Source organism: Ascaphus truei, chromosome 14 (assembly GCF_040206685.1).
Source record: "Ascaphus truei isolate aAscTru1 chromosome 14, aAscTru1.hap1, whole genome shotgun sequence".
Taxonomy (NCBI): Eukaryota; Metazoa; Chordata; class Amphibia; order Anura; family Ascaphidae; genus Ascaphus; species Ascaphus truei.
This window is the reverse complement of record NC_134496.1, coordinates 49,023,992-49,042,369: the sequence shown is the minus strand read 5'-3', so window position 1 is coordinate 49,042,369 and position 18,378 is coordinate 49,023,992. Positions and strand designations below refer to the sequence as shown.

At 46.2% G+C, this 18,378-nt stretch overlaps 1 protein-coding gene across 9 annotated transcripts in view; it reads right to left on the bottom strand.

The window, feature by feature from the left end:
* Positions 1-968: 968 nt before the first annotated feature.
* PHC3 (polyhomeotic homolog 3) overlaps positions 969-18,378 on the bottom strand; it is a 45,602-nt gene continuing 28,192 nt past the window's right edge. For 3 of the 9 annotated variants that reach the window (XM_075570819.1, XM_075570825.1, XM_075570824.1), the window contains exons 8-15: positions 17,179-18,047; positions 15,644-15,800; positions 13,823-14,067; positions 13,116-13,275; positions 8,106-8,220; positions 6,091-6,250; positions 5,776-6,004; positions 969-4,501 (exon numbers count right to left, since the gene is read on the bottom strand). In XM_075570819.1, coding sequence (XP_075426934.1) covers positions 4,347-4,501; positions 5,776-6,004; positions 6,091-6,250; positions 8,106-8,220; positions 13,116-13,275; positions 13,823-14,067; positions 15,644-15,800; positions 17,179-18,047 — 2,090 coding nt within the window. In that variant the 3' untranslated portion in view covers positions 969-4,346. Of the gene's footprint in view, positions 4,502-5,775; positions 6,005-6,090; positions 6,251-8,105; positions 8,221-12,503; positions 12,572-13,115; positions 13,276-13,822; positions 14,068-15,643; positions 15,801-17,178; positions 18,048-18,378 lie in introns of those variants that run through there. The other 6 variants (XM_075570826.1, XM_075570820.1, XM_075570821.1 and 3 more) reach the window with 6 other exon arrangements.

Sequence of the window (18,378 nt, the reverse complement as noted above, 5' to 3'; positions counted from 1 at the left end):
TGCCATTTTAATGGCAGTGTTTTATTATCCTACAGAATAAAGCCCATAATTGTCATCCAAAAACACGCCCCAAATATTGCTTTAAAATCAGAGCTCTTCCTATTCGGCCCCCCAAGGGAATCCGGCGAGCCAGGCTTTCAATGTTTCTCTACATACTGTAACAATTAACCAAACCATTAATTATCACCAAGACAACTTGCTTATGTAAGGGTCGCCCGGAAAGCCTCTTCCATTGGCTGCTTTCAGGGACGGGACGGGGGAAACCCTGTTTTAGGGATAAATGGGGTCCAATGAAGGAGAGAAGCAGAACCATATTAAGGGGCAACTTAATATTCTGAAAAACAGACCCGTTTCCTATTAAAATTGCTAATCATATCACACGTATACGAATATTTTATAAGATGTGTGATGCAATTAGGAAATACCCATAGAATATTTCTAAATCTTTACGCAGACTTGGCGCACACTTTGGATCAGCGCTGCGCAACCTTTCCCTGCTGCGCCCCCCTTGCCTGCTTCCCTTCCTTCCCGAGCCACCCCCTCCCCCCTTACCCTTGTCTCTGGCTCATGGAGTGGTCATCTGACGCCGCGTTACCGTCGCCACGGCAAGTGAGGTTGCAGAGGCCCCACGCGATCCCCCGGCATTCATTTAAATGACTTGGGGGAAGAGCGTGGGGCCTGTGTAACCGCCACACCTCCCCCCCCCTCCTGAAAAATCTTGCGCCCCCCCCCCAGTTTGCGCACCCCTGGTTTAGATCATGGCTTTTATCTACAACCAGCATTCAACGTGAATGGCCACTTGTACCGAGAGCCACAGTAACGAGCATCCCTGCTAATCAAAGGGGGTTACCGCTTTGGCACAAAGTCACACCGTTAAAACCGTTTTTTCCCACACATTTTTCTCGCAGTTATCGCATGTCATGGAAAATGTGTGAAATCCTTTCACTTTACTAGTTTTGTTGTTGGGATTTAAAAAGCTGATAGTGCATTTTTATAATGAGATTAGATGAAAACTGGCACCTGTTTCTAACATGAAAAGGAGAGATGGATTTTTTTTTTGGTTTGGTACAAAGTGAAAATGTCCGTTTCACAAATTTCTGCATCGGGTTCGCCAGCAAGAAATGAAACTCTTAATTTTTTTTAAAGCACGTCTCTTGTTCCCATATAGAATAAATCTCTGTGAATTATTTTCTGTAACATCAACACTTTCCTATAAATGATAGAAACCAAGACATTATGGGCCATAATTATTAAGCAGTGCTATGCCATAAAACCCCTTCAGGCAAGTGAATAAGCCTTAAAGGGACTATATATCAAAGTCATTTTGGAGCAAAATTAGGGTATTTTCACCCTGCACCTTCAGTATCAAACATTTTGCTCCAATTTTCCCCCGTCTGCCCCAACGTTCTCCATGGGCAGTGTAAATAGGAGGAGTTGGGGAGAGATACATGGTGCACAGATTATGAGATGTATCACATTCTGCGTCTCTGTCCCAGCTTGCACCTTGGGGAGAGTCAGTAGGAGGAGTTGGGGAGGAGTTACATGGTGCACAGATTATAATGAGATGTATCACAGTCTGCGTCTCTGTCCCAGCTTGCACCTTGGGGAGAGTCAGTAGGAGGAGTTGGGGAGGAGTTACATGGGGCACAGATTATAATGAGATGTATCACATTCTGCGTCTCTGTCCCAGCTTGCACCTTGGGGAGAGTCAGTGGGAGGAGTTGGGAGGAGTAACATGGGGCACAGATTATAATGAGATGTATCACATTCTGTGTCTCTGTCCCAGCTTGCACCTTGGGGAGAGTCAGTAGGAGGAGTTACATCTTATTATAATCTGTGCATGATGTATCACAGTCTGTGTCCCTCTGCACCATTATTTTTGCCTTTTATTTGCCCCCAAATATCCTCCACATCTGAAGTGGCGTAAGTCTAACATGCTGCATCAGATGTAAGAAACTGTTCTTACTGTACATACTGTATGCTGCACCTCTGTTGCAAAATGAGAGCATTGCATCTAACCCCACTTTTCTCTACGTTGATGCATAGACCCCTAAGGTGTCTTCTGGAGCAGGAAGGGGTAGCACCGCTTACAGAACACGGGCCAATATCACTAATATAAATTAAAATGAATAAGAAACAAATCAAGTTGTGGTTTAATATGCACTCAGAAAGGTAGACTGATACATGCACTGTGTTAGTTATAAACTTGTTGACTCCAGAGTTGTGTGTAAATATATATATATTTTTTTCCTTAAAAGAAGATATTGGCCCATGTTCACTAAGCAGTATTCTGCGGCTGGAAGACACCGTACAGCCCATTAACTTGACTGCTTAATAATTATGGGCTGCTGTGTTTTATAAGCAAGTGTAGAACAGTGGAACAGTGCTGGCTGAAATCCAAATTACCAGGAAGCAAATCTGTTATTTGTTGTATTTCATTGAAAGGAGAAATCTTACATTTTTTTCCCCTTCAACTTAATGCCATTTTTTATGAGTTTTAATACACTGAGCACCCTTTGATTTCTGTAGCTGGCTTTAGCCCACCTCCCCAGCAGTGCAAGATATTTGCAACACTTTCCTGCTTGCGATAATTTGTTGCCACGGTTCCCAGCAGTTTGAGATGCAAATTGTAACAATAGATAACGTTACCGTGGTAATTTAAGAATACATTGTAGCTGCCGAGTTACACTGACTGAAGGATTGATTGAAACTGAAAGGCGGCCATTTAGTGAACCCCGGTCGATCACGGGAGAACGAATCGATCAGCAGTTTATTTAATTCGTTTTCAATAAAGGTAATTAAAGGCTGGATTAAAACCAATATATATATTAATATATATATATATATATATATATATATATTTTTTTTTTTTTTTAAAGTGCTGGTTGGATTGCCTCTTTAAATATCAAGTGATTGCCAATTCTGGCTGCAAAGTTCAAACCACAATTGTGAAAAGACTAGAAAACCATATGTCAAGCAATGAAATCCCAATATTGAATCAAAATCGTATTCCTGGTTCATCTGGTTGGGTAGTAACATCAGTACAGTAGTAACAAGTGGTTATAGTACATCATACATCTTAAAGTGACTACCAGCAAGCAAAGCTTAATATGTACAACAAAAACAGCATAATGCCCTCTTTCCATAACTCCCAGTAAATGGAACACACCTGCTTTGCCATTGTGATATTTACAGAAGCGTATGCGTTTTTGCATCTAGCAGAAACCCCACGCACATAAATAGCAGTTTCCGTTTCGTTCAGATCGCAGGAAGTAAGTGCTTAGCATGTTACTATACGCAGTGTTCCTACCAAGCCTTCCCCGGATCTCAAGTCACAAAGCCAAGCTCTCTCAGCATTACAGTACTTAACTAGTTAACTACTAAAACACAATTAACAGTATGATTGTGAACACCAATGTGTTTCACTAATATGTACTAAAAAAGAAGTTTCACTTTTATTCTGGGTGGGGATTATGCTTCCGTTTTTTACTTTGGTGAGAAATAAATAATTTGAACTATAAAATGTACAATTTAGAAATGCCACTGAGAAAGTGGAGCAGTTATTATGCACTGTATACAAACTGAAGTGACACTTAATCCCACCTATTGCCTTTTTCTATGTACATATTGAGTAATAAACGGGTTTTCATCGTATTGTTACTGACTAAGTTTAGCATGTGTAGGGAGTGTAACGCATGGAGTGCGCTGTCATCTGTTTCTTGATGCAGAAAATGTATATTCCCTCCATCTAATGCAGGGGGCGGCCAACTCCAGTCCTCAAGGGCCACCAACAGGTCAGGTTTTAAGGATATAGTCGTTGACTGTGTTTCTGATTGAGCCATCTGTGCTGAAGCAGGGCTGATTGAGCCACTTGTGCTGAAGCAGGGATATCCAGAAAACAGGACCTGTTGGGGGGTCTTGAGGATCTACCAACAGATCAGGTTTTCAGAATATCCCAGCTTCAGCACAGCTGGCTCAATCGGTCCATGCCTCAGCACAGGTGGCTCAATCAGAAGCTCAGTCAACGACTGAGCCACTGACTAAGCCATCTGCGCTGAAGCAGGGATATCCTTAAAACCTGACCTGTTGGTGGCCCTTGAGGACTGCGGTTGGCCGCCCCATATCTAATTGAATGACATGAAATAAGAGACATGTACTTGTCACTAGGCGTGCTGTGCTCATGCTTAAAGCTTCCAAAACAGATTTTCCCAATGCTGGTCATCGTATTCGATGACTGGAAGAGACAACGCAGGAGCTTACAGCACTGGCCACTGTTTGTGATGCCACTTACTTGTACAGGTCTCTTATACATGGGCAGCATTGGGACTACAGCCCTGATATTCTCATTATGCCTCCTTCAGGGAGTTAATCCGAGCACAGATTTTTAGCGCAGGTCCCAACTTAATATTCATGGTACTCATGAGATGGTCCTCCTTCAGCAAGAGGAGGGCCTGCCCGTCAATCTCCTGCGTCCTGAACTCGTCTGCGATATCATGGCATCCTACAAGGCAAAGAGGAGATAAACCCAGGAAACACAAGCTTGTTATTCTCATTCATACATACAGCAATGAAGAACAGCACAAATAGGCAGGTGTTGAAGCAGCAATTCAGGTTTCATTCCCCCCCCCCCCCATTATTTTTTTATTACAGGATTGAAGCAGGGGGTCTCCGGAGTGGAGTCGCGTTGATTTCAGCTCCGGGGGCCCCCGTGCTTCCTGAGATACTGACTTCCGAAGGTGAAGCTGGTATTTAAGGCAAGTTTAAAGGACTTGGTCACGCAGGCCAATAGGCAACCGTAACGGATGACATCACAGCTTTCTATTGGCTCATGGGACAGTTAAACGCCGCCGTAGTGTTGAGCACACAGGTTCCCTGCCTGCAGAGATACCGGCACCGCTACGGAGGTAAGTGTCTCTGGAAGCAGGGGGTCCCCGACGTTGACATTAACACACTTCAGCTCCGGAGACCCCCTGCTTCTATCCTGTAATAAAACAATAAATAATAATAAAATGAAACCTGGAATGCTGCTTTTAGAGCGTAAGATCGTAATTTTTAGGTTAAATCAATTAATACGACTGCCGGTTTACTTATTGTGCATTAGCAGTTACGTGGGTTAACCTGGCAGAATTGGCAGGTCATTAACTAAAAGGTGGAAGATACTACGACAGCCATTGACTGGATATTTATAAATCAATAACATTTAACGTTACAAATATTTAATACTTGTAAATATTTAGAAACTGAGCCAAACTGATCGAAAAGAGCACTTATTAGTACAGTGCTGCCCGATCTTCTAGAGCAGGGCGAGAGCGGGGAGCGAGCCGGGAGCGAGAGCAAGGAGAGAGCAGGGCGTACGCAGGGAAAGAGCAGGGTGAGAGCGGCGCAAGAGCAGGGCGAGAGCCAGGTGAGAGCGGGGCGAGAGCAGGGCGATTGCTAAGGAGCTGAGCAGTTTCATCCATCCTGATCGGCTACATTACCCAGAAGCAGCCAATCAGGAGGAGGTGTCAGGGGCCCGGGGGGGGAACGCCAAGCAGAGCAGGAAGCAGCATGGGCAGGAGAGAGGTGAGGCTGTGTGTGTCTATCCTGTGTATATTTGTTCTGTCCTGGTGTGTGTGCTTTCTGTGACTGTATGTGTCCTGTTGTGGTGGCGCCTCTGCAGCTGAGCACTGTGATCAGTGGGGCCCCGAGAGAAAGGAGGTTGTGAACCCGACCTAGTATATTTAAAAAAAAAAAAAAAAGCATGCACCAGTGTTTTGCTGCTTTAATGATATGTACCTGGCAGAGAATGTATGAAAGCCCAAACTTCTTCAACTGTCCATAAAGATGTCTCTGTGTGCGCGTCTGGCAGCAGATCAGCATGCGCCGGGGTTTTCCTTATTTGGAGCAGTCTTAACTCGTGTTCTCTCCCTCTCTCGCTTTGTCTCCGTAAGCGGGTGGTCATGGCGGCAGGGATGCAATCTTCCGGAGAACCAGCTTCATCTGTACGTGAATAGGCGGTTGGCAGCTGTGAGAAGAAGATTAGGACATTAGGACCTGTATACTGTGCATATGTACCTCGTGGAATGATGCGATTCTTTGTTTCCTACGGACCTGTCTAAGGTAGTGGTCTCGAATTGACCCTTCGCTGCCCATAGGACGTCGCCCCCGCCGGCTGAGATTCCCCTCTATCTTCCTGCTCCACCGGCTGCTCTTGTCGGCCTTGAAGAGTCCGAGTCGCTTTGTGCCGTTCGCGTTGTACCTGGACAAAATGCTTACATCAAATTATATGAATGATTAATGAGATACACTCGTTAAAACAGAACATGTCCCTGGAAAAAAAGAGAACACTTTTACATGTGTAAATAAACACTTTATAAACAACTATCACACAAGGCAATCCCCCCTCCCCCCTGCCTATATCTTAACTGTTTCCAACGTAATGACGAGCGACACATTGAAACCACAATGAGTGGAGTTCGGCTTCAGATGTAGCCTGATACTTTCTGTTTTACACAGGTCAGAATAAATCAGAGACAGAAACCTGACTCCTACAGAGAAACCAAGAGCATTTTATTGTATATTTTTAAGATCTGCTTTGATCATCGTGTAATACAAAAGGGATTATAGATGGCACACCACTGTTTAAAGGAAAAATTCTCAAGGTGTTTGCTTTTGGTGCTCACCTTCCGTTGATCCTGGCGTCCCAAAGCTGGATCCGAAATAATGGCAAGGTAGGAGAAAAGAAGAAGCACACAAAATATGGTGGAATCAAAAGATTACCAAATGTATTGATGCATCAGAGCTTATTAAAGTGGTAACGTTTCAGGACACAAAGTCCCTTCCTCAGGTGTTAGGTCTGAGGAAGGGACTTTGTGTCCTGAAACGTTACCACTTTAAGCTCTGATGCATCAATACATTTGGTAATCTTTTGATTCCACCATATTTTGTGTGCTCCTTCTTTATCATCATGTATTTATCTTACTATTGTAGATACATATATTTTGTTTAAGGTTTCAGGCTACACAATGAAAGTAAGTGAGCAGGCTGCCTTGAAGTGAATGTGTCCAAGCTGAGGATTGAACTCCAGTCCTCACGGACCACCAGCAGGTCAGGTTTTCAGGATATCCCTGCTTCAGCACAGGTGACTCAATCGGTGGCTTAGTCGAAGGCTGACGTCGGTGACTGAGCAACCTGTGCTGAAGCAGGGATGTCCTGAAAACCTGAACTGCTGGTGGCCCTTGAGGACTGGAGTTGGCCGCCCCCTGACTTAGATGCTTTTATAAAAACACTACATTTTAAATGAGTTGTGTGCTAACCTAGGGGTGCTCATCACCAGTGCTCAAGCCCTCCAACAGGTCAGGTTTTCAGGATATGCCAGCTCCAGCACAGGTGGTGCCGTCGAAGACTGAGCCTCTGATTTACCCACCTGTGCTGAAGCAGGGACTGATTGAGCCACCTGTTCTGAAGCAGGGATATCCTCTAAACCTGACCTGTTGGGGGGGGGGGAGCTTGAGGATTGGAGTTGAGAACCCCGGTACTAACCAAAGAGAACAATAAGTACAATGGTAACAAGTAACAAACCACGTTCCTGCCTTGCGATCTCTCTTTTACTGCGGCCCGGCAGACAATGACAGTCCCTGTGTTAATGAGCCTGCAGAGATTTCCCAGGAAGAAGCACCTTCACGGTAAATACCTGCGCTAAAGACACCGCTGCCGGCTGCAGTCACAACACAGGACTGCAATTACCGGCAATTACTCACAGTGGGCCTGATCTCTACCCCTGCGGAAAAGCTGACTGGCTCCACCTGTCAGAGAGCGCATGAAATGAACGGGGGAGGATGTGGCCACGAGTTCGGAGGAAGAACTCGCCGTGCCGTGGTCCTGTGTCCGTGGCTTTATTACTTGCTCGGCTTGCAACTCGGGTATCTGCGACTCATGTCAGTGCTGCCAGCACATATCCCATTTACTGGGGAATCTGATCAAAGCAAACAGCACTGCTTATCCAGGTAGTGCGATATGAAACAGGGGGCTGGGGGAGTTTATTTATAATAATAATGTTGCATTATTCAGAGAATGCTGCAGGGATGTATGACTTGTTATAGGACACAAGATGACATTCAGATTACCTTTTTGCACATGACATTGAACAGAATCTCTTTGACCTCAGGAACTTGCTGGAGTATCCCGCCTTCCCACAGAACTCACACTCCAGGAGCTCGGGTAACACGTCGTCCGCCCCTTCTGCCAAAAGAAGAAACACATTTGCGTGTGACATTGCTAATCTACCTTTCTGCGAGGTGGGAAGGAAGTTATAGGCGCGACTGCCGTGTTAGTTTCAAATACGCCTTCTCGTCTGATTCCATCGTGTTTTCCGTGCGCACAATACTGTACGGGCTGCTAGTGCGGTCTTAAAAACAGCATTTCCAAAAAGCCACACCAAGTCTTAGGTTATAGAACGGGCGACTACGACGTTGCGCAGCGCCGTAGCAAGTACATGCAGTCTGTCGCGGGTGTCCATAGCGGGCGTGATGGCTGACGCGGTCGCTGGAAGTCAAAGGATTTTGACTTCTTCAGCGATCGGCGCGTGACGTCAGCGGCACGTGAGCGGTTCAGCCAATGAGGGCGAAACGCTCACTGCCACGCCTCCACCGCCCCCCCCGGTCGCCCTATCCTGTCTACTGCACCAGAGCGCAGGAAACGCTATAGGGACGCGACAGCTGACGTCACGTGGTCGCCGTCGCCCTTACTATAAAAACGCAGCCTTAGTCATAATAGAGGCACAGTCAGTGTGTTCGGACCGTATGAAGCTTAAAACCTTTGAAGGTCACGTTAAAACTGATTTTTGCTGTTCGTGTTGGGCAGCAAAAAATGTGTTTAATTTACAAAGATAAAAAGCCTCAGTATCAAATATGACAAATTATATAGCTAAATACTTATCTGTTTTTCCTTTCATGTCGTTACATTCTTTGGACAAAGCATTTCAAGCTTGCAAACCGTGCCCAGGTATCCCCACTTTTGCAGGCCTTAATATGCACCTGTGAATTACCTGTCTATTAAGACAGTTCTCCCTCCATTAGAGAAGTTAGGGGAGCTCTCTGCGGGTGCAGCGGCGTTAGGGCTTGTAAGAGAGGAGATACATTGGTGAGGTTTGCAAGCTTAAAATGCGTTAGCCAACGAATTGAACTAAATGACCCTCATTTCTGAAGAGATAATCAGACAAGTATGTACCTATATAATTTGCAGAGTTGGATGTGGCACTGAGGCTTTTTGACTTGTGTTATATACAGGAGGTCACAATCTCACTAGCGCTCTGTAACAGGGGGCTTATCCCTGGTCAGTAATGTTCCTTTAATCTAGCAGTGTGGTAGTTAATTACTAAACACCACCTGCCTGATTAGATTGTTTACAAAAAGCCTGCCTTTGAGGCAGGAAGTGACTGACTCCTTAGCTCTGACTGAGAGCTGACCTTTGGAGACACCACAATCTCTTGAGTTCTGCCAGCCACACAGCAGAGCTGATTGCAAGACACCCAATAAGACTTCTAAACCTGGATGCTGATATTTTTCTGTGCACGCACGGGTGCGGTTCCAGGAGAGCAGAGAAGCTTACTCTACAGCTGATAAACAGATAAGACTTTCATTATTAAGAGACTGCTTATATCTGCTTATTTTCATACTATGTGTTTGGGATGGGAGAAATGCTTAACTAATGGAGATGTGAACTAATTGCAAGGATTTCACTAGAAATACTCCCAAGTGAATGGAAGCTTTGTTCCCCCCTGTGTTTGGATAATTTCCTGATGAAAAGGAAAAGGCACAATAAAACCTATTATGATTTCACATTATAACGACTCCAATTGTGTACCTCTGTGAATGTCCGTCTACACGCTCCTTCTGACACAAATATATGTATGTGGCGGGTTTGGGTTCTGAGCTTGCGGGGGTTGTGTGTTTGTAATTTACAAATAACCATTGAGTATAGCAGTATTTTATTTAAAAGATAACGAAACAGCGGACTCCATATCTACCAGGAAAACCTTCCTGCCTCAGAAGTGAGCACTCCTTTGAACCGGATCACATAGATATTGTTAATGTTTAATGAGAACTGTAAAGTGTCTGTTTATTGTTATAAAATAGCCGGAGGGGCCGCAATAAAACATCCTAAAAGGACTTTTGCATTTACAAAACCAGAGAGAAAACAAAAACTCAAATTCATGTTCCACGTTATCTCAAATATTTGTCATTTCTTCTCAGTAAGTCGAGCAACCCGTTACATTTTTACAGAGGTTTCAATAAAACTAAGTAAATAATATGGTTTCTAAGAGTCAATGTAGTGTGATAAGCAACAAATTATTAACCTGTGCTGGTTTCAAAGAGCAATATTGTTAGTGAGAGCTTGTGATAGTCCACAAAAGTACAACCATTTGTAATCGTAAAGTCCCCCTTCCATGCTCATGGGACGTCACATTACCTCCCTGCACCTCACCTGCGTGCTCATGGGACGTCACATTACCTCCCTGCACCTCACCTGTGTGCTCATGGGACGTCACATTACCTCCCTGCACCTCACCTGTGTGCTCATGGGACGTCACATTACCTCTCTGCACCTCACCTGTGTGCTCATGGGACGTCACATTACCTCCCTGCACCTCACCTGTGTGCTCATGGGTCGTCACATTACCTCCCTGCATCTCACCTGCATGCTCATGGGACGTCACATTACCTCCCTGCACCTCACCTGTGTGCTCATGGGACGTCACATTACCTCCCTGCACCTCACCTGCGTGCTCATGGGACGTCACATTACCTCCCTGCCCCTCACCTGTGTGCTCATGGGACGTCATATTACCTCCCTGCACCTCACCTGCGTGCTCATGGGACGTCACATTACCTCCCTGCACCTCACCTGCGTGCTCATGGGACGTCACATTACCTCCCTGCACCTCACCTGCGTGCTCATGGGACGTCACATTACCTCCCTGCACCTCACCTGCGTGCTCATGGGACGTCACATTACCTCCCTGCACCTCACCTGTGTGCTCATGGGACGTCACATTACCTCCCTGCACCTCACCTGTGTGCTCATGGGACGTCACATTACCTCCCTGCACCTCACCTGTGTGCTCATGGGACGTCACATTACCTCCCTGCACCTCACCTGTGTGCTCATGGGACATCACATTACCTCCCTGCACCTCACCTGTGTGCTCATGGGATATCACATTACCTCCCTGCACCTCACCTGCTCATGGGATGTCACATTACCTCCCTGCACCTCACCTGTGTGCTCATGGGATATCACATTACCTCCCTGCACCTCACCTGCTCATGGGATGTCACATTACCTCCCTGCACCTCACCTGTGTGCTCATGGGACGTCACATTACCTCCCTGCACCTCACCTGCGTGCTCATGGGACGTCACATTACCTCCCTGCATCTCACCTGCGTGCTCATGGGATGTCCCATTACCTCCCTGCACCTCACCTGTGTGCTCATGGGACGTCACATTACCTCCCTGCACCTCACCTGCGTGCTCATGGGACGTCACATTACCTCCCTGCATCTCACCTGCATGCTCATGGGACGTCACATTACCTCCCTGCACCTCACCTGCATGCTCATGGGACATCACATTACCTCCCTGCACCTCACCTGCGTGCTCATGGGGCGTCACATTATCTCCCTGCATCTCACCTGTGTGCTCATGGGACATCACATTACCTCCCTGCACGCTCATGGGACGTCACATTACCTCCCTGCACCTCACCTGCGTGCTCATGGGACGTCACATTACCTCCCTGCACCTCACCTGTGTGCTCATGGGACGTCACATTACCTTCCTGCACCTCACCTGTGTGCTCATGGGACGTCACATTACCTTCCTGCATCTCACCTGTGTGCTCATGGGACGTCACATTACCTCCCTGCACCTCACCTGTGTGCTCATGGGACGTCACATTACCTTCCTGCATCTCACCTGTGTGCTCATGGGACGTCACATTACCTCCCTGCACCTCACCTGCGTGCTCATGGGATGTCACATTACCTCCCTGCACCTCACCTGTGTGCTCATGGGACGTCACATTACCTCCCTGCACCTCACCTGCGTGCTCATGGGACGTCACATTACCTCCCTGCATCTCACCTGCGTGCTCATGGGATGTCACATTACCTCCCTGCATCTCACCTGCGTGCTCATGGGATGTCACATTAACTCCCTGCACCTCACCTGCGTGCTCATGGGACGTCACATTACCTCCCTGCACCTCACCTGTGTGCTCATGGGACGTCACATTACCTCCCTGCACCTCACCTGCGTGCTCATGGGACGTCACATTACCTCCCTGCATCTCACCTGTGTGCTCATGGGACGTCACATTACCTCCCTGCACCTCACCTGCGTGCTCATGGGACGTCACATTACCTCCCTGCACCTCACCTGCGTGCTCATGGGACGTCACATTACCTCCCTGCACCTCACCTGCGTGCTCATGGGACGTCACATTACCTCCCTGCACCTCACCTGCTAAACTTCCATTGTAAGCGCTTCAGGTAGGAGTTCTTTGTTCCTGGGCCTGGATTTTGGGACCTCTGTTTGGGGGTACACCAGTAAGACTGGGATTAGGGAGAGTATCAGATTCAATAATAATAATTTAAAAAATCCCCAAATATTTAACAAAAACTAAAATATAATCAGCCTGTGCGATTGGAGCGATTATTACTACTACCTATTTTTTGCAGTAGGAAGAATATATACCGAGCTTTCACTATATAAGGAGAAGTGTATAATAACGTTATAGTGGCCGTGGGATAGGCAGCAGTGCACAAACATATCGAGAAGCGAAGTGTCACTAGCGTATGACCCGTTATATCCATCGCACGTCATTGTGACCAAAAACGCACAGATTAACCCCCAAATATTTTTAACAATAGAGGATTATCACAAAATTGAAACCCCTTCTACATAGTACTCAGCGATCCAGGCTGGTGTGCTCCCTAAGGACTGCATTCAGTTTGTATCCGGAACGTCTGCTTTCATCACAATGATACAAATAAAAGGGTATTTAGACTATAAACCCGTTCCATGGTTGCCCTATCAGACGGAGAGAAGTGGGGGGGTATTTCGGCTACTAACCCTCAGCGGTAAGGTCCTCCATGTCGGTATCTGTGGAGTTCTCCGGAAGCTTCGCTGTGTTCTGGATCTCGGACTCCATGCCCGGGGCGCTCATGATCTGCTCGCCCACTGCCGGCTGCCCCTTAACCGGCTGTTCTACCAACAGGGAGGAGCGATTCACCTACAAAAACAAGGATGCTGTTAGAAAGGAGAAACTGGATTTTCCGTCACAGTTTCCTCTCACTGACTTCTGGGCCATAATGATGAACATTTTAGGCAGTGTACGTAATAAAAACAAAGCAGGGAAACCTGACCAGCAACAACCTGGGGCCATCTTTACTTATATTATATGTATTATATTATTATTATATGTTTTATCACTCTTATGAAAGCCTATTTTATTCATAAAAGTGGACCCTTGTGTACGAGTTAACATCACAAAGATAACAATTTAGTCAAACAAAAAACCTGATACCCACTAGACAGCCTTTGGAAGTAATACTTTCTTTGTATTGAGGCTTTGTTTGTTTTTTAGTACATTGCTTCATATTTCAGCTTTTATCGTTTTATTTTTAGCTCCAGAAAATCCACTAATCAGAGAGCCAAGATTTGCCTTTAGGTGCTGTGTGGGGGTGTGAGGGTGTGGGGTGTGTGTCCCCCTGCATGACATTCCAATGCGGGACTCACCTGCACAAAAGTGTCTAATGTTTAGGATAGGTCGTACTCACACGCATACTTACAGGAAATGGTTCCAGTCCCTCCTGAATTACAAAACCCTCTATAACGTGAGTCAGAATCTGTGGTTTCACAATGGCCTGGGGGAGCGTGGTGTCGATTCCTGGAATACTATTAGGCTTTAGAGTACTATTGCTTCTCGTTGTCGCAGCTGGCAGCAGGAGGGGAGGGGGTGGAATAGAGGCGTGGGAAGAGTCAAAGGGGGAACGAATGACTGAGGCGCTGACTGATGAAGCCCCTGTGGGGTAAAGGAATACTATGTTACCCACCACCTTCCCCTCTTTATATAGCTGCATTTTAAAGAGTCGTTGCGGATATTTTGCAAACGTTTAGACCGTAGTTGCAGGGGAGAGCAACTCCGGTCCTCAATCGCCACCAACAGGTCAGGTTTTCAGGAAATCCTTGCTTCAGCGCAGGTGGCTCTATCAGTGGCTCAGGTGAAGACTGAGCCACTGATTGAGCCACCAGTGCTGAAGATGAGACTGATTGAGTCACCTGTGCTGAAGCAGAGACTGAGCCACCTGTGCTGAAGCAGGGATATCCTTAAAACCTCACCTGTTGGTGGCCCTTGAGGACGGATGTTGGCCGCCCCTGCGTTAGTGTAACATACTAAATATGTAATGTAACAAGTCGTGCAAGCTGATATATTACGTTTTTTTAGCTAAAGAGGCAATCCCAGTGTTTTTTTTTAATTTTATTTAATACCGGATTGGAGCAGGGGGTCTCCGGAACTGAACCCCATTCATTTCAGCTCCGGGGACCCCCTGCTTCCGGAGATACTTCCTCCGTATTGGGGACCGGTAGCCACTCCAGGGATCACTACATGGCTGCTCTGCGGGCCAATAGGAAGCTGTGACGTCACCAGCGCGGCTTCACAACGGCCCGTGTGATAAGGAAGCTGCGCAGATACCCGCCCCTCCTACGCAGGCAAGTACCTCCAGAAGCAGGGGGACCCCAGAGCTGAAATTAACGGGGGTCAGCTCCAGAGACACCCTGCTTCAATCCGGTATTAAAAAATGAAGGGGCAGAAACAGCTTGGATTGGTTCCTTAAGGTGCACGAGAATGCTGGATTGCTTCCTTCATTTATTTTTTCATATCTAAACTGTTACAGCTGATGGAAATATTTATGAAAGAACAGAAAGTGAATCCCTGCGCTTCTCCCGTTGGGCTAACAATAAATGGTTAAAATAAATATGCATCGTGAAACCCGAGACTGTAAGACAAAGGAGACTTTTGGTTGCATCTTTTGATCAAATAATGACAAGCCTGCAAACCAGCGTCAGGTTTCACTATGTATATTTATTCCCCCGTTTATTGCTATCCCAGTGGGGGAAGCGCAGAGATTCACTTTCTGTTTTCTCACATAGTATGGCCAATCCTTTCACCAGCAGCATGCTCCCTACACAGAGAAGCGCGGTGAATATATATATATTTGTTTTACATTTTCTGATGGAAAAATTTATGTTTAAAAAAGAGATCTATTATTATAGGGAGGGCATTTTTTTCATGTTGCGAGACATGCTTGGTACATTGTGCCCAGTTTTTTTGAGTTAAGGGACAATAGCAATATAATGATCTAACTTCACCTGCAGCATTAAATAATGGGTATGTCATTACACGCCATTATTCTTAAATAGCTGGCCCTCTGCTCGCTCTGTAAAATCAGTTCCATGTGAGAACTCTACAAATATTTCATGTTTCATTGCAGGTGAAGGTACCCACCAATGTGCCGTGTACGTCCGCTGCTCATCACCCCACAAAAGTGTGGGGCGTCCCCGTGCAAGTTATTTATGCATTGTGAGGATATTTCTACCTTGCAAAGTATGTTCTACGGGAAGATCTTCTCCGCTCCCAACAGGAAGCGCTGGGGGAGACGAGGTTGGGGATGTGGGCGTCTGTGTAATTACACGGACACAATCCTGCGTCACCGCTGGCAACGGTTCTGCACACACATTCTCTACTTGGTAAATCTGGACGGCAAGAAGAAACCCGTTCAAAAAAAGTGCTCGCATCCTCCCAGTCCACACGCGCCCACACACACGCACGCACGCACGCACGCACACACACACACACACACACACTATGAGAAGAAAAGCAATATCCACTCTAACAAAACAATAAAATAGCTTGATATACAAAGGGAGATAATTACTGCAAACATAGAATATAAAGTGGGTGGTTACTTTATTTACTATGTTTCTGGGGACATTTTTTTAGTGCTGAAACTGCATAAACCGTAAGGTCACCAAAGGTTTGTTAATACTATTTTAGCTCAATCGGACAATTTAAAGTGCACTGTTTGATGTTACGCCAATGGTTTCCAACCTTTTTTTTGTTAAGGAACCCTATAATTATATTGTGAAATTCTGAGGAACCCCAACCCTCTCTAATAGCACGTCTGAGATCAGATGCATTGTAAGGAACCCCAACCCTCTCTGATAGTGTGAGATCAGATGCATTGTAAGGAACCCTAACCCTCTCTAATAGCGCGTCTGAGATCAGATGCATTGTACGAAACCCCAACCCTCTCTGATAGCGCGTCTGAGATCAAATGCAGTGTAAGGATCCCCAACCCTCTCTAATAGCGCGTCTGAGATCAGATGCATTGTAAGGAACCCCAACCCTCTCCAATAGCGCGTCTGAGATCAGATGCAGTGTAAGGATCCCCAACACTCTCCAATAGCGCGTCTGAGATCAAATGCATTAAAAGGAACCCCAACCCTCTCTGATAGTGTCTGAGATCAGGTGCATTGTAAATTCTTCTGTATTTGGTGCAATTGTAAAATGACATGGAACCCTTTAGGGATGACTGTGGAACACAAAGGGTTCCTAGGAACCCAGGTTGAAAAACACAGTGTTAAACCTTAGAAAAACAAATTGATTTGTCCACACTTCAGTGGTTAGGAAGTATCAGCATTTCAATTTGTGATGTAACCAGTGACCCGAAAAGCAACAAAGAAACCCGGCACGTCAGTGCTGTTTTGGGCTTACTCCTTTTCCCTCTGGAACAGTACAAACCAGTCTGACCACCTTCTTCTTCACCTGGCATTCCACAGTCATTTGTACTGCTTCAGAAGATCGAGATCACTGAAATATCACTGAACTACAGCTTATCCTGCATATGTGTTTCACAAAACATCTCCACGAAAACTACCTCCCGTCTCCTGAAGGAAGATAAATATAAATCACAAAGATCATCATTTTGTTACATTTTGTCGTTTCTGAATACATCCATTTTTTTGACACTTTTAGGCCACATTCCAAAAAAGATGTACCCGTCGTTTTTTTTTTTTTTAGTAAATATTAATGTGTGTGCTCCAAGATGCAGACAGTGTGTTGGAAGCTTACCACTGGTGTCTCCATTTGCGCCGACTGTATGTGTAGGTTTACCGCCACGGTCTGGGGCGGTGGGAGACCCTGAAACGGCAGCTGCACTAGCGCCTCCGCTGCGGGAAGTTCTTCTTCAGACATCAAAGCATTCTGCACCAGAACTTGGCCTGGCGTTAAAATCTCAGGCTGCACGGCCACTGCGTGCATGGACTGCAGAGGGAGGGCCTGGAGCTGGGCAGGTGGAGTGGTCGGAAATTGTTGAGGAGGGGACGCTGTTGGAGGGGGAAAGGGCTGGAGTGAAGACTGGTGTGCCTGCATTATTGGAGACATCGCCTGCTGCCCACATGAGACCATAGTTTGTTGTTGTAAAGACCCAGCATGTGGTCCCGGGGACAGAGCAGGCGGGAACTGGATGGGAACACTTAGCTGCTGTGCTGGATGCATCGTACCCTGGAGAAGATGTTGTGCCTTCTCTCTTGATGGAAGAGTTGACTGCACCAGCAGGGGTGGTTGCGGTTGGATGAGGGCCTGCGGGTGAATAATGATAGTGGGAGACTGGCCGGGGGAGTGGGTTGGTGGAGGAGACACCACTACAGATTGTTGAGCTGACTGTGAGAGAGTTGGGGAAGGAGGCGGTGTACAATGGTGGGAATGCGCATTACCGTGGAGGGGAAGAAAGCTGTGACTGTGGAGTGGGACACAATGCTGAGGGGAGGGCGGCTCTAACGTTGGGTTATGTAAGGTTATTGTCTGAATCTGATGCCTATGCTGAAATTGCTGCTGCTGCTGCAATATCATTTGATGATGGGACAGCTTTGGGGGATCGGGATGGAGTGGAATTGTGGGGTGCTTTATCAGAGAGTGTGGATGAATTGGAGAATAGGAGACTGTAAAAGAAAAAAAAATGACAATGTTATTTACATTCACTAAATATGCATTGATTGATGTAAAAAAAAATAGTGATTTAATAATAGGTGCTCAACTTCAGTCCACAAGACCCCCCCTACAGGTCAGGGTTTATGGATATCCCTGCTTCAGCACAGGTGGCTCAATCAGTGGCTCAGTCTTCGACTGAGCCACTGATTGTGTCACCTGTGCTGAAGCAGGGATATCCTAAAAACCTGTTCTGTTTGGGGGGTCTTGAGGACTGGAATTGAGCAATCCTGATCTATTGCACAATAACTTAAAGTTAAAGCATTATAGAAACATCAACACTAT